At 35.5% G+C, this 16,140-nt stretch overlaps 1 protein-coding gene and 1 long non-coding RNA gene across 6 annotated transcripts in view; one reads left to right on the top strand and one right to left on the bottom strand.

Moving 5' to 3' along the window:
• Positions 1-16,140, top strand: part of Kif2a (kinesin family member 2A) — a 59,194-nt gene that overhangs the window by 35,909 nt on the left and 7,145 nt on the right. For 3 of the 5 annotated variants that reach the window (XM_085676740.2, XM_085676738.2, XM_085676737.2), the window contains 11 exons: positions 1,006-1,101; positions 3,130-3,184; positions 3,607-3,769; positions 6,736-6,826; positions 7,009-7,072; positions 7,913-8,004; positions 8,642-8,784; positions 8,922-9,126; positions 10,158-10,268; positions 11,084-11,151; positions 15,692-15,805. In XM_085676740.2, the coding sequence (XP_085532866.1) occupies positions 1,006-1,101; positions 3,130-3,184; positions 3,607-3,769; positions 6,736-6,826; positions 7,009-7,072; positions 7,913-8,004; positions 8,642-8,784; positions 8,922-9,126; positions 10,158-10,268; positions 11,084-11,151; positions 15,692-15,805 (1,202 nt within the window). The remainder of the gene's footprint in view (positions 1-1,005; positions 1,102-3,129; positions 3,185-3,606; positions 3,770-6,735; positions 6,827-7,008; positions 7,073-7,912; positions 8,005-8,641; positions 8,785-8,921; positions 9,127-10,157; positions 10,269-11,083; positions 11,152-15,691; positions 15,806-16,140) is intronic. The other 2 variants (XM_085676741.2, XM_085676739.2) reach the window with 1 other exon arrangement.
• On the bottom strand, positions 9,140-15,693 carry LOC148119673 (uncharacterized). Its single transcript, XR_015734987.1, has 2 exons — positions 14,077-15,693; positions 9,140-12,532 (listed from the first exon to the last, which is right to left on the bottom strand). It is a non-coding gene; the product is annotated as an uncharacterized LOC148119673 (long non-coding RNA).

Here is a 16,140-nt window from a genome sequence, read left to right as displayed (position 1 = left end):
AATATTGAGTATTAGTGATTTATTATTCATTACAGGGAGGCTATTAACCATTGCTAGTCATAATTTAAACAAAACTTTGTCAATATTGAATTTGAAATAAATTTTTGTCAGAATTCAATACTTTGAATTTTTTTAACTTTTTAAATATCTTGGTTTTGGGCTGCTTGTAATGGCATATCTGTTATCACCTGGGAGATAGAGGCAGGAGGACAAGAGCTAAAGATCAGCTACAAGAAACGCTGACTCCAAACAACAAAAAAGCAAACAAATTATCTTTCTTTGTGTTTTAAGTTTTGTTGTATTGCTTTTTATTTTTAACATCTTGGTTATTTTAGAGTTAACAAAGAGGAGAGATGAGTAGAAATGAATCCATATTTTAATTTAAGGCTCTATTTAAAAATAGGACAGATATTTGTAACTAAACAGCATGCTTACACCTGCAGACCAGATTTTTCAAAGAATCCTTAAATGTTTTGACAGTAGAACTGGCATAAGCAGAGAAAAATAAAGAGTAGTGCTTTGAGAAGAGCAGTTACGATGGACAGGGAGGTAAAGAAGGAGCCTCGTGTGTGTGACTGCAAGAACAACACCCTCATGATGACTTGTGCAAAGTTGACATTTAATATTGAAACACTAGATGAAGTAGTTCTGAGTTGGGATGTGGAATGCATTTTCCCAGTTTCAACCTTCCTAGAGTTCTTTGCCAGTGTTCTAGAGTGCTGTTGCCCTTGATATATTTTCTGACATAGTTAGAGCAAATGTGTTATAAGTGATTTTTTTTAAAAGTAATTAAAGGATAGTTTTAATGAGGAAACTTTGGAGTGCACAGGATACATGCAAATTAACAGAATCATTTATGTGAAAGTACCATAGTTAGAAATTACATCATAGTTTTACTTTGGGTTTGGTTAACAGATGACAGTGCCTGAACTGCAGTTTCTAAACTATATGCAGCACATACAGTGTAATTAAGTATAATAGGTACCAAATCTTGTTTCCTAATAGGATGTTGATGCTACAAATCCAAATTATGAAATTATGTGTATGATCAGAGACTTCAGAGGAAGCTTGGATTACAGACCTCTAACAACAGCTGATCCTGTAAGATCCTTTGTTAATTATTACTCTGGAGATGTGATATTATAAATAAAAATATTCATACTGACTAATTGCATGTTGTATTTACCTGTATGGTTTTGTGTTTCCTGATGAGGGTCAATTCCCATGTTGTGCGATAAATCACAGCTCAGCTACTTTTTTGTTCACCCTCCATAGTTTTAATATTAGAGGTCCGGCACAGCTGCTCTTTGCAAGCGAAGCCTCCCTGTCTTCTGACGGCTTGTATCCATTACTGGATCGCATAAAGCGCCCTTCACAAAGGCTTTGATCTCAGTTCCAGACTTATTTTAACTTTGGTTTGGGCTGTATATTCCACCACCGTTCTAATTTACTGTAACTAATTTGTTCTTTGTAAGTGCGTGTTACTCTGGCTGTAGCAGTAATAATGGTTTTTAGGGGCTACAACAGACCAGAATTCCAGAGCTGAAAAGTATTCTGTAGTTTCATTACCTGCTGCAAAATGAAAAATAATACATCTGACCTAACATATTTAGAATGTTTGACTACCAAAAGTATTTGTGTTAGGAAGTATGTTAGAGGTCCAGATAAATGTCTTACTCATAAGCTTATATTCCCATATATTTTAGGCCTTGCTACACTGCCAGGCATTTCACCTGTTGCATCTGAGCTCATGTTTTAATTAAACCAGGCAAATTGGAGAACTCTAAAATAGGTCTGATCACAGAAAATGATTTATTCCAAGAAAGTATGTATTGAATATAAGCTTTATCTTTAAAATTGTATACAAAGATTTGTCGTTAATGTGCATATAGAGATGGCTCAGTGCTTAAAAGCCCATCTGTCCTTGGGACAGACCCAGTTTGGGTTCTCAAAGTTTTCAGCAACACATCAGGCCAATGAACCTATTCCTCCAGCCCTTATATGTGCATATAATTAAAAAAATTGTCATTCATAAAATTGTCCAGTTATTTTGTTAAGTAATGTGAGAATCCTGGTTTTTTGCCTGTTAATGATCTTCCAGCAGCTATCTACAATCAACATGAAAAGATGCCAATTTGTAGAATTGCAATTTTTACTTTTATTGTATATAACACATCTTGAAATGAGTGGAAGGTACTTTCTTTTTTCTTTTTTTTTTTTTTAATTGAGTTCTACATTTTTCTCTGCTCCTCTCCTTGCCTCCTGCCCTCCAACCCTCTCCCATGGTCCCCATGTTCCCAATTTACTCAGGAGATCTTGCCTTTTTCTACTTCCCATGTAGATTAGATCCATGTATGTCTCTCTTGGGTCTCATTGTTGTCTAGGTTCTCTGGGATTATGGTTTGTAGGCTGGCTTTCTTTGCTTTATGTTTAAAAACCACTTATGAGTGAGTACATGTGATAATTGTCTTTCTGGATCTCGGTTACCTCACTCAAAATGTTGTTTTCCAGCTCCATCCATTTGCCTGCAAATTTCAAAATGCCGTTATTTTTTTCTGCTGTGTAGTACTCCATTGTGTAAATGTAGCATATTTTCCTTATCCATTCTTGGGTCGAGGGACATTTACGTTGTTTTCAGGTTCTGGCTATGACGAACAAAGCTGCTGTGAACATAGTTGAGCACATGTCCTTATGGCACGATTGAGCATCCTTTGGATATATACCCAAAAGTGGTATTACTGGGTCTTGAGGAAGGTTGTTTCCTAATTTTCTGAGAAATTGCCATACTGATATCCAAAGGGGCTGTACCAGCTTGCACTCCCACCAGCAATGCAGGAGTGTTCCGTGGAAGGTACTTCTTAACAAGAACTTAATGTTAAGGATTGTGGTACTTTCTAAAAACCTTAATTACTAAGCAATGGCTTATCAAAAACCAAATAAGTTTTCACAAATCTCAGAATTTTAGTAGTAATTGTTTCTGACAACCATTAAAATTTATTAAATGCTAGTTTGTTTTTTAAAGCTTAACTGTTATATATATGTTAAGAAATTTCTAAAAACCATAGTTTACTTTCTATTGTTTTACATAGCACTTTATACCTAATGAAATAATGTGGTTTTTATTCCTAGATTGATGAACATAGGATATGTGTTTGTGTAAGAAAACGACCCCTCAATAAAAAAGGTATGATGCTTAATGAGCTTTGTAGAGAGTAGAATTTAGAAATGACGCGTGGTAGTATAATTCCTGTAATCCCAACATTCAAGGGCCTGAAAAAGGAAGATTGAGATCCAGGGCAGCCTGGACTACGTTGTGAGAGTTTATCACAAAAAGAAGTATACTGAGATGGTTTAGTAAAGGTGTCTATTGCCAATCCTAATGACTTGAGTTTGATCCCTGGGATGTACATGGCGGAGGGAGAGAACTGGCTCCTTGAATTTTCCTCTGACTTGACATTCATACCATGCCCTAGTGTGTGCATACGTTCTCACACACACAATATTAAAATCATTTTTTTAAAGATTTCAAATCTTTTTTAAAATTTTTTTCATTAGATCAAATGTTGTGAAAATTACTGAACATTGATTTTTCGTTTATTCTTTTAGAAACCCAAATGAAAGATCTTGACGTAATCACAATCCCTAGTAAAGATGTTGTGATGGTACATGAGCCCAAACAAAAAGTAGACTTAACAAGGTACTTAGAAAATCAAACGTTTCGTTTTGATTATGCCTTTGATGACTCAGCTCCTAATGAAATGGTTTACAGGTGAGTGAATTTGTTTTAAATTAAAATTCTCTTCTTAGACTCTTGGAAGTTCCTTGATGACTTATTGTTGTTATTCATACAGCTCTCTAGGGGAAACTGAAAAAAATGTAATAAACTCAATGAGTTTTATCATGTAATCTCTTTAAAACCTCAAACAGTTATGTGTTTTGGTTTGGTTTTTGGGTTTGATTTGGTTTTTTTCCTGGGCATGGTGGTACTTGGGGTGGAGGCAGGAGGCTATCTGTGAGTTAGAGGACAGCCTGGTTTACATAGTGAGCTCCAGGACTACATAGAGAGAGCCTGTCTCAAAAAAAACAAAAACCAAAAATTTGCTTTTTATGCTAGTTGATAGCTAGCTTACACATATCCTAGACACATGTATGGGTAAGTTTCTGAGAAGGGTTGGAGAGATGGTTCAGCCTCGAGAACACTACCTGCTCCTCTAGAAGACCTAGGTTCATTTTCCAGCATCCATATGGAGTCTCACAGCCATCTGTCTCAGGTTATCCGGCGCATATACCTCTGTCCTCCACAGGCACTAGGTTTTCTGTTTAACCCCTGTACTAATAAATTTCATATACCTGCTAGGGGACTGGAGAGATGGCCCAGAGGTTAAAAAAACTGACTGCTGTTCTGGAGGTCCTGAGTTCAATTCCCAGCAGCCACATGGTGACTCACACCCATCTATAATGAGATCTGGTGCCCAGAACACTATATACATAATAAATAAATTTTTTAAAAAATCTTAAAAAAAAAGAACTACCTGCTAGGCATTAATTACTAGTCTTGATCTTTCCTTAGCGTGTGTTTACAAATAAAAGTTTAAAAGTTCTATAAATCTACTTACATTCATTTTAATTTTTTTTTACCATCTTTTAAGGTTGATGGTTGTTTTAGTGCATACAATTTAGTTTACATTCAACTTTTATAGAATTCAAATTTACACATATTTTTACAAAATTTTTGTCATGTAGATTTTTGACATATTACTTTATAAACATATTTCTAATATTATATCAGACTTTTGCAGTATTGCCTTCATATTCCATGTAGACATACCTTTGCATTTATTTGCATGCTGTGTTTTATTTTCTCATTTTATAAAAATCTCCAGAAAACAGAAAGTTAGAGCAATAAGAATCTTACAAATTGAACATTGGAATATTAAATAGATACGTTATGAAATATCTGTTTAAATGGGAATTGTAATAATAGCAGTAATTTCTTTTAGCTTTTTTCAAACAATTCTTTCTTCCCCTCCCATTTCATAATGTATAAATCTGATTTTTATGGTAGTTTTTAAGAACTTATTCAAGTATATCTATGGTAAGTTTAATAAACATTTTGAGCTTAAATCTATATTTATACTTTTAGGTTTGTTGTTGTTGTTGTTGTTGTTTTGTTTTCAAGACAGGATTTCTCTGTGTAATGGCTCTGATTCTCTTTGAACTCATTCTGTAGACCAGGCTGGCCTCAAACTCACCTGGCATATTTATACTTCTTAACTTCAGTAATACAGAACTCTTAATAAACTATTTTGCCTGTATGGACTAAGACATATTTTTTGAACTGGTAATTCTTCTGATTTATTATTCAATGTTTCATTAGACTAGAACTTTTCCCTGCCCTTGTTATTCTATGCCTTCTTCAGTTGGCATTGAAAAATCTAGCAACAGTGTATGAAATGTTCTAATTAGTTTTGTTTTATTTTGGGTTTTTTTTTTTTTTTAGGACAGGGTTTCTCTGTATAGCCCTGGCTGTCCTGGGACTAACTCTGTAGACCAGGCTGACCTCAAACTCACAAGAGATTTGCCTGCCTCTGCCCCCCATGTGCTTGGGTTAAAGGTGTGCACCACCACTGCTTGGCCTAATTGTTGGGTTTTTTTGCATACTATTTAATGTTGTTCTCAGTAAAAAAGTATTTCTTATCCCTTCCCACTTTTTGATTTTAATTATATCAGTGAATTTTATTAATATATTTGAAAAAGTAAAACAAGCCATACTTCTTTGCCATTTTTTAAGACTGTCAACTCAAAGTTCAGTGTCCTATAGTTAATTTACATCTTCTCCACATGTAAGCCAGTTTTGTTCCTGTCCAGCATTTGAAGCAAATTGGAAAGGTGACAAGGCTTGATCGGATAATAAGCTTATGAAGTAACAACACGAGAAAAGAATTATTATTTTGAGCTTTTGACCTTTCTCATCCTATGAAACAATGGACCTTTTTCAAGCTGATTGTGTTGTGTGTCAAGTGGGTTTTGTGTAAAGACCCAGCTCACTGGTTAATCCAAGGACAAACTTCACTGCACTACCCAAATCCAATCTCCGACCCAGAAAAGCTTGGGTCACAGTTTGTTGGTCTGATGCTAACATGATCTACTACTGCTTTCTGGATCCTAGCAAAACCATGGCATCTGAGAAGCTGCTCAGGAAGCTGATGAGATGATACACCAAAGGCTGCACTGTCTGCACCTTGCAGAGGTCAAAGGGAAGGGTTTCCATTTCTTTTTTCTGACACGTTACTCAGGAACACTGAGTACTTAAACAAATTGAACTACAAAGTTTTACCTCATCCAGCATATTCACCTGACCTTTTACCAACAGCTACTACCTTTTCAAGCATCCTGACAAATTATTGGAAGGAAAAGACTTCCATAGCCAGCAGAATGCAGAAGTTTATATAATCCCCAAGCACAGATTAATGATGTCGGGATAGACATAACCCCAAAATGTGTTGATTATAATGGTTCCTACTTTTCTTGATTAAAAAAATGTTTGGATTTAAAATTCATGATCCAAAGCAACAGTTCTTTTTCACCAACTTACTATTTGAAATTTTGAAACTAAAGATTTGTTTAAACTCCTGCTGTACTTTGTTAATGAAATACAGTTTATATTACTTGTATTACTTTGGTTACTTGTTTAACTTCGATATCTGTGACATACTTATTTATTTTCCTTTTAAGGTTTACGGCTAGACCACTAGTAGAGACGATATTTGAAAGGGGAATGGCTACGTGCTTTGCTTATGGGCAAACTGGAAGTGGAAAAACTCATGTAAGTAATTGTTTAAGTTGTATCCTACTATGGTGTTATAGTCTCCCTCTTACACCTTAATTAAAAGGCTTAATTTCTTCTGGGTGTGTGCATGTGGAGGCCAGAGTACAACCTCAGCTGTCACTCTTTGGATGCCATCCTTTTTCTGAATAATCTCTATTATTATTTTTTTCCAAATGTAGACTATGGGTGGTGACTTTTCAGGAAAGAACCAGGATTGTTCTAAGGGAATTTATGCATTAGCAGGTAAGTGTCCTTTGTGTACACAATTGATGACATTCTTGAATATTATGCGGGTGTGTTTGAATAAGACTTTATTGTCCAGCTATATACACAGCATATTAGATCAACTGTGCGTTTTCAGAGTAGTTGAAAAGAAATGTGAGGTCATGGTCAGTCATGGTAAACTATATAGCAAGTTTAAGGCCAACCTTGGCTATTTGAGATCCTATCTCAAGAAAGAAAGAAAGAAAGAAAGGAAGGAAGGAAGGAAGGAAGGAAGGAAGGAAGGAAGGAAGGAAGGAAAGAAAGAAAGGTCATAAAAAGGTATAAGATTAAGCTCTTGGGGACAAAAAAAATCTTGATATATATTGGGTCATTGTAAATGTGGCAAACTATTAGATTACTATAAATTATGCAGTGGCTAATTGTTACTGGATTATACCCATACCTCCACCCCCAGGTTTTGAGATAGGGGCTCACCTCATGTACAGCAAGCTGACCACAGTCTTGCTGTGTAGCTGAAGATAGCCTTCAATTTCTGGTTCTCCTGTCTCTCACACCTAAATGCTGGATTGTAGGGTGTTGTATGCCTGGTCCATGCAGTGCTGTAGACTGAACCCTGGGCTTTGTGCATGCCAGTCAACCATTACCAGTTGAGCTACATGTTGAGCCCCTTTTAAGAATAAATAGTAACATCCTTTCATTGAATGTGAAAGACAATAGCTTCTTTTATAACTTTATTTTTCAAATTAATGTTTTAATTTTATTTTTATTGATACTAACCTAACATTAGCTAATTCTAAAAATAGGAAAGATTTGTTACATTTTAACGAACTTAATGTGTGAATTTTTTTTTTTTGGAAGCTCGGGATGTCTTTTTAATGCTGAAGAAGCCAAACTATAAGAAACTAGAACTTCAAGTGTATGCAACATTTTTTGAAATTTATAGTGGAAAGGTATGTGAGAAATTTCATTTTTATTTTGTTTATGGGGGTGCTATGTGAGTGCATGTATATGAGTACATATGTGTAGGTGGGTGTCTGCATCTACACCATACATACATGTAGAGGCCAGCTGTCAGCCTCATGTGTTATTTCTTAGGAGCTATCCATCTTGTATTTTTGAGACAGACTTTCATTGTGACCTACAGGTGGTCGGTTAGTATAGGCTAGCTAGCCATCATGCCCCAGGGTCTCCACTTCCCCAATGCTGTGATTATTTGAGATCAAGCTCAGGTCCTTGAATTTGCTTGCCAATCACTTTACAACTGAATTGTCTTCCAATCCCCAGACTTTTTTTTTTTAAAGAAATGTGGTAAAATTGTGCATGTGTGTGTTTGTGTGTGATACAGTTGTCAATTTTTAAGTGTACAATTTCGTGGCATTCAATATATTTGCTTTGTTTTATGACCTCCACATCCACAAGATTTATATGCTTGTAAATATAGCAGTTGAAGTCTTTAGAATTTTAAACATCTTTTCAAACTTTCAGTGTTGAACATTGTTCTGGAAATAATAGTTTTATTTTTAGCTTCACTTTTTTAGATCTGATTTTTTTAAAGCTAGTCTCTAATTTGAATATGGTTTTCTGTAGGTATTTGACCTATTAAATAGGAAAACAAAATTAAGAGTACTAGAAGATGGAAAACAGCAGGTGCAAGTGGTAGGATTACAGGAACGGGAGGTCAAATGTGTGGAAGATGTACTGAAACTCATTGACATAGGCAACAGTTGCAGGTAAGTCTTAAAGGGATACTTCTGTTTCAGATCCTGTGTGTAGCATACTAGCAAAGGAAAGATTTTAAGTGAAAATATGTTGATTAACATATACATAAAAGTTTTGATGTATCAATGTGTTCTTAATCACATTACAGAACATCTGGTCAAACATCTGCAAATGCACATTCATCTCGGAGTCATGCAGTGTTTCAGATCATTCTTAGAAGGAAGGGAAAACTACATGGCAAATTTTCTCTCATTGATTTGGCTGGGAATGAAAGGGGAGCTGATACCTCAAGTGCAGACAGGCAAACAAGGCTTGAAGGTGCTGAAATTAATAAAAGCCTTTTAGCACTCAAGGTAGGTAAATGTATTTGTGAAAGTCTTAACTTTGACTTTAATTCTGCTTACTCAGTTGTAAAACTAGTAAAAGCAAAGGTTTACATACACAGTTGTTATATTTGAAGTTACAGGTTTTATCATACATTTTCTTGTTTTAAAACAAAGGAAATGAATTGATAGACCAATTCTGAGACTGCTTAGTTAGATTCTAAAGGATTATAATCATTCAGGCTTTCTTTAGGGGGCGTCAAACAACCATGGAAATGAGCTAAGAAATGTTTTGTTTTGTTGAGACTGCTTAGTTAGATTCTAAAGGACTATAATCATCCAGGCTTTCTTTAGGGGGTCAAACAACCATGAAAATGAACTAAGAAATGTTTTGTTTTGTTTTTTCTTGTCTGTGACTCCAGACAGTCTCCTCCCTGGGTCTGATGGAGAGTTCTTTCACCCTGCTGTTAACTTTAGCCTCACTAGCTTCTGTAGACCAGCTTTGCCCAGAACTCAAAAGAGATCCACTTGCCTCTACTTCCTGAGTGCTGGGATTAAAGGCAGGTGCCACCAGTGCCCAGCAGCTCTTAGCCTCTTAAAGCACCAAGGTGACCCTAAAGGGACAGGAGAGGGTGGAAATCATGTCTTACAAATACAGAATAGCATTGGGGGGGGGGGGTGTTGGACCAAAATAATTTATTTTAAAGGATTATTATATTTTCCCTCTTACTAGAAAATTAGTTGGAAGGATTGCAGTACAGCAGCTGTAGCTTTGGGGATTCCATTTTAAAATCTCAACTTCTTACAACTTTCCTGTTGCCTAAACTCTCAGACACTGGGTACATTTTCAGGTTTTTGTTTTTGTTTTAGAATAATTAAAGTTTGTTTTTGTTGTTACACATTTTCTCGAATTAATATTTATAAAACCGTCATTGAGTTCTATCAAAGAATTTTCAGAGCTCAGTAGTTCTTAGAAGTTAACAAGAAACCTCTATAAAATGTTGCTTAAAATGACTCTGTAATAAACTTCAATTAGTAAGAAACATTTTCTTATTTTTTAGGAGTGCATCAGAGCCTTAGGTAGAAATAAACCCCATACTCCTTTCCGAGCAAGTAAACTCACTCAGGTGTTGAGAGATTCATTCATAGGTGAAAATTCTCGTACTTGCATGGTAAGTTGGGTTTTTTTGTTTGTTTTGTTTTTATCCTGAAGTAATAAATAGAAAATTGTTTGGAAATTTTTAGATGTTTGCTAATTATAATTACCCTTCTGTTGTGAGAGATTGTGGTATTTAAGACATGGTCCCTGCCATTTTGGTGAAAAATATTATAGTGCAGCTGTAATGCTTTTTAATTCTAACGTCTGAATATAGAAACTTGGATTTTCTTATGTTGACTTGTTATCGGAGCAGTTGTTAATTTTTTCCAAGGTTCTTTCAAATATCTCTTCATGCACTTCACTGTGTTACTTACAATTTGTTGTGTTTACGGAAGGCTAGATGGTCAGCCAAAGATTAGTGCAGCTGTGCATAAACTTTGAGTTTTTCCCTCAGTCTTCCTCTCTTTCTAATAGAAGAAGTTTACCTTCTTCACTCCCAAACTGCCTTTCAGTTTCTTAACCAGGAACTAGAGTTCCTAGAGAGACTTCAGTGGTCTTGTGGGGCATTAATAGGGTGTTGTCTGTGGCAGAATACTATTCCATCATTAGTAGTAAAAGTAGTAGAAGTAGTCTGTTCCTTTTTCTAAGTGTTTCCTTTCATTTTGTGATGGATTTTTAATGACTTTCTGGTATCTTCAGAAAATCTTTTATATTTTTAACTGGATTTTATAATGATTGCATGTACTAGGTAGGTAGATCTTAGAGGTCAAATACCAGTACAAATATTTTAAAGTAGATTATAAGATTAGACCTTATTGAGCTGTTTGTCAGGATTATTATCTTAAGCATTTATGATTTTATCTTTGCTTCCCCCCACCTTCTTTATAGATTGCCACAATCTCTCCAGGAATGGCATCCTGTGAAAATACTCTTAATACGTTAAGATATGCAAATAGGTATGAAAGTTATTCCTACATTTTAAAATTTGAAATCTAATGTATTCCAGCAGTATATAGTGTGATTTGCTGTGTGCTGGGGAAACATGCCTATAGTTGTAGCGTATGATGATACTAAAGCAGGACCACGAGTTCTAAAGTATTCTGACCTCCAACATGAGATCCTACAGATCTCATGAAACAGAAAATGTAGTAGGACAGATTTATTACCCTTGCTCCTTAAATTTTCAAAGTAAAATTTTATATTTTCGTTAAGGAGACATTATTTAGCATTGTTTTGTTAAAAAGAAAATAATGAGTAGAAATATGTTGTATACTTAGGTAAGACTGATATCTTTATTAACATTGAACTTTTTATCCTAGAATATTTTTCCATTTCAACAAATTATGGTTCATAATATTTTACTATTTTTAAGTAATGAAATTTCTTGTATTATTAAGGCTAAAGTGAAAATTAGGGAGTTAATTTCTTAAATTATTGTGCTCTATGCTAGAAATATTCCTGATGATGTACTATATTTATACAGGCACATATGCATATATCATTTCAGTGGTAACTGTTCTTTCTGGTACTGTGTATGGATTATTTGTATCAATAATGTTGTTACATATAGACAAAATGCACTGAGACCTTATAGTCATGAATAGTTTCAGATGTCCTTAGAACTCTTAGATTAGGATGGCAGGTTTGCTTTGTAGATCACCCCCACCACGCACACACACTTCTTGTTTTGAATTTGATTGTTTACATAGTTTAAAAAGATATTTGTATTTGAGAATGTGATGCATGTATGTTAGTATTTTGATGAAATTTATACACTCTTCCCTTTAACTCATCTGGATCTCTCCCCTTGAAGTTTTAAATGTTTTATCATGTTACATTCACGATTTTAACTTACAGATTATTCTTCATACCCTACTTCTAGAGTGGAGATTGTCTTAATTTTCTTCAAAAACCCATTATTTCTTGTTTCAGCCAAAATGGAGTCTTTCCCATCTTTTTAAAAATAAGAACTTCGTCTGTGTAGAAAAGTATCTAAAAACAAGCTAGGTGGAATGGCTAATGGGTAAAGGCACATACCACAAAAGTTTGATGACCGGAGTTCCACCTCCACCTCCACCTTCCCATGGTGGAAAGACAGAACCCATTCTTCAAATTGTCCTCTTGACCCCCACATGTACTGGGGCATATATACACAATAATAATAAATTTTTTAAAAATTCAAGTCCCAGGCTGGAGAGATGGCTCAGAGGTTAAGAGCACTGTTGTTCTTCCAGAGGTCCTGAGTTCAATTCTCAGCAACCACATGGTGGCTCATAACTATCTGTAATGAGATCTGGTGCCCTCTTCTGGCCTGCAGGAACACATGCAGACAGAACACTGCAAACAAAATAAATAGATAAATCAAAAAATTTCAAGTCCCTAAAAACAAGTAAGCATTTAATTCTTGTAATGTTTACCATCATTTAGAAATCTCTTCAGTGAAACAAAGGAGTCTAGGAAGCAGCCTCCTTATAAGGTCTGACATGTTCCTTCCATTGGCAAGTTACAAATTGTTACCTGATTGCTTTAAAATAATTTTATTGTCCTTTTTAACTTTTTCAAAGATTGTCTTCACACCTATAAATGCATCTGTGTGCATCATTAGGTAACTGTATTTTGATAATTCTTTTCATGTTTGTATTGTGCTTCTTTTGTTTTACCTGAAGAGATTTTTAAATGGTCATCAACACTGCTAGGAAGCCCTAGGCAATTGTCCTTGGGATGTATGTTACTCAGTGTCCACATTTGCCAAGCATGAAGTAGGCCCTGGGTCCTAGTCTCATTCCTTGGGTGAAGCCGGGTGAGGGGGGAATCTACAAAAATACAAAATATGATACGTAAAAGGAGCAGCAGGCAGCCTCCTGCCACCTGGCTCGCAACTAGCTTTACCCAAAATAATTACACGGAAACTATTCATTTAAACACTGCCTGGCCCATTAGTTCTAGCCTCTTATTGTCTAACTCTCACATCTTGATTAACCCACTTTTAATAATCTATGTAGCACTACGAGACTGTGGCTTACCGGCAAGATTCTAACCTATGTCTGTCTCGGGCCGGAGAATCATGGCGTCTGCCTCATTGCCTTCTTTCCAGCATTCTGTCTGTCTACTCTGCCCACCTAATTTTCTGCCCTATTAAAAGGCCAAGGCAGTCTCTTTTATTTAACCAATGAAAGCAACAGAAATACAGAATACCCACCTACATCAATGATAGCTACTTAAAAGTATAATAGAGCTTTAAATATGTCCAACTTTTAAGTTTGAATTATGAACTTCTAGCTACAGACATTAATATTTCCTGAATTACTTTTTTATTATGTGAGAGTTTTTGGAAATCATTTTAAGATGCTTTCCCCCAAAATTATTCATCGAGGGGTAGGGAATAACTTTCTGTGGTAGATTATTATTACAGAACCCCCCCCCAAATATTTTAGAATTATATCTAATAAAATTAAACTCATCTATGCCTTAAAACTTCAAGTAATAAGGATTTCTGCTAACATGAAGCTAGTATATAGATTGTGATCCTAAGTTTTTGTAGACTTTGACTATTTAGACCAATAGTTTGAGGTATTGTGATAAAATACTAACCCCCACTGGCCTCTCAGCTGTATGAGGATGACCTTAAATTCCTGATCTTGTCTCTACCTCCTAGTTGCTAAAAAAGGTGTACACCACCATGCTTGGCTAAATATGTAGGGTTTTTATTACATATTGTCATACTAGAAATTGAACTAGGGCCTTGACCATTCTAGACAAGTGCTATATAATTGACCTACATCCCCAGCCTGCAGATTGTTTATTTGCTAAAGAAGTGTTTGCTTAAGAGTCAGCATATCAATGGAAGAGTGTTAGTTCTTAGGACAAAGTAGGCTTATTACCTGCCTCACTGCTTGGTGGCAGCAAAGCTTTAATGTCCTCTGGTTTCCTTATCGATGATCATACCTGCACTAAAGGACAATTTTGAGAACCGAGAGAAGTAATCTTTGTAAAATGTTGAGCGCAGCACTTGGAAATTATTTTCAACCTGTACTTTAATCAAAACACTGTATTTTAGAAATATTTTCTGGGAGTTGAGAGATAGTCTGCAACAATGCATTTTGATGTTAAATGATTGAGATAACAAATCCAATTCAGTCTATCAATAAAATTGATACTTTTTTTGTATGTATCAATTGATATGTATCAATAAAAGTGATACACACACTGTCAGGTGTGTGGCACTTGCCTATAATCCTGTCATGTCAGAAGTGAATGCAGAAGGATCAGGACATTAAGGTCATCACTAGCTGTCCAGCAAGTTCTCCGATAGATCTTGTCTCAAAAAGCAGGGTGCAGGGGGAAAGAGAGGAGGAGAGAAGAATGAGGGCGTGGTTGTTCCCAGAAGAAAAGCTGTATTAGATGCCTGTGGAGCAGTTTCCTGAAGTAGAGGATATGCTCTGGGTAAAGGAAGAGGTTAGAGTGATTGAAACAGAAGCGTTAACTCAAAATTTTTTATGTATCATTTTAGAAAAAATATGCCTGTACATGGTATATGTACTTGCACAAGAAGATATGTAATAGAATAATTTGTGGGTGACGCTAATGGTCCTTCTCAAGGAGGATATTCTGAAGCAGATAAGAAACAGGCATATGAGTAACAAAGTTAATTTCCATATTCAGAATTTAGGTTTTCAGTTTGTGTAGTAAAGCTGTTTACCACTCACATTCATAATCATGATCACCAACCACAAAAACTTGGGTGTCTTATTTTCTCCGTTATGGAGGAGGTTTTACATCTAATACAATTCTAGTTGGGTAAGTCAACCTTAACTCATTACGAACAGACATTAGAATTTCATTTTCATATCTGGTGAAGAACTGCAAAAGTATTGAGGACTCAGGGCTGGGGAAATGGCTCTGATGGCAAAGTGCTTGTTGCTGCTCAAGTATGAAGCCTTGAGATTGGACCGACCACCCCCCCCCCCCCCCGCATGTATGTAAAAAGGCCTAGCATAGGGGAGGAAAACTGACCAACTAGTCTAGCCAAATGCTTAGTTAAAAGACCTGGACTCAGAAAATAAAGTGGAGACAAAATTGAGGAAGACATTGCACTTTTGACATCTACATGCATGTACATATGTGTGTTTGACACACAGATACATACACACACATACAGTGTTGATTCATTGACAAAAATGCCAACATCCATTAAATCTGGTAGGTTTTAATGATTAGATTTGAGGGTTTTAATGATTTGATTGAGTGGGTCATATAGTTAAAGCATGGGACCTTGAAGTTTCTAGGAAGATTGGTGAGAAAAGGGAGGTGAAAACTAGAAAGATTTAGGAGTTTTTTTGAGCTAAGGATCAATAAAACATGTTTGGAAACCTATTTATGAAATAATGTTCTAAAATATACTCAACTATGCTGATACTATTTTCTAAACAAAAATTGAACTGTACATTGCTGTCTTTACCAAGAGCTCTTTTAATTTTCACTGTTTTGGTACTACAGAGTAAAAGAGTTTGGAATTAGTCCTTCAGACATTCCCTTCTCCCAGGGTAGTGGCAGTCGCCCTGATCTCTCTCCTTCTTACGATTATGACGACTTTTCTCCTTCGATTACCAGGTCTTGCTTCGTTTCTTTGTCTAGCTTGTTTTGAATTGTGCTGCGCATAGATATTCATTTACTTCCTTTGTTCTGAGCCATTTTTCATTTTCACTTCATTTAGCAGGTGGTTGTACTGCATGATCTGCATTTTTATGTTGTTTATTAATTTGCTTTAAAAGATTTATTTAAAATTTAAGCTCCATATTTCTTTGTTTTTTAAAAGATGATGTCACTTTTGCATATTTATCATTGTGTGGTTAAAAGGTACTTGTCTGAAAAAATAATGATCCTTGTGGTTCAAAAAGTATGTCCTTTTTTAAAATGTGTGAGCTTAAGATTTATAGTTTTTAAAC

Source organism: Myodes glareolus, chromosome 15 (assembly GCF_982192425.1).
Source record: "Myodes glareolus chromosome 15, mMyoGla1.1, whole genome shotgun sequence".
NCBI classification, from domain to species: Eukaryota; Metazoa; Chordata; class Mammalia; order Rodentia; family Cricetidae; genus Myodes; species Myodes glareolus.
Note: the sequence above shows the minus strand (reverse complement) of the source record. Positions and strands in the feature narration are given on the sequence as shown.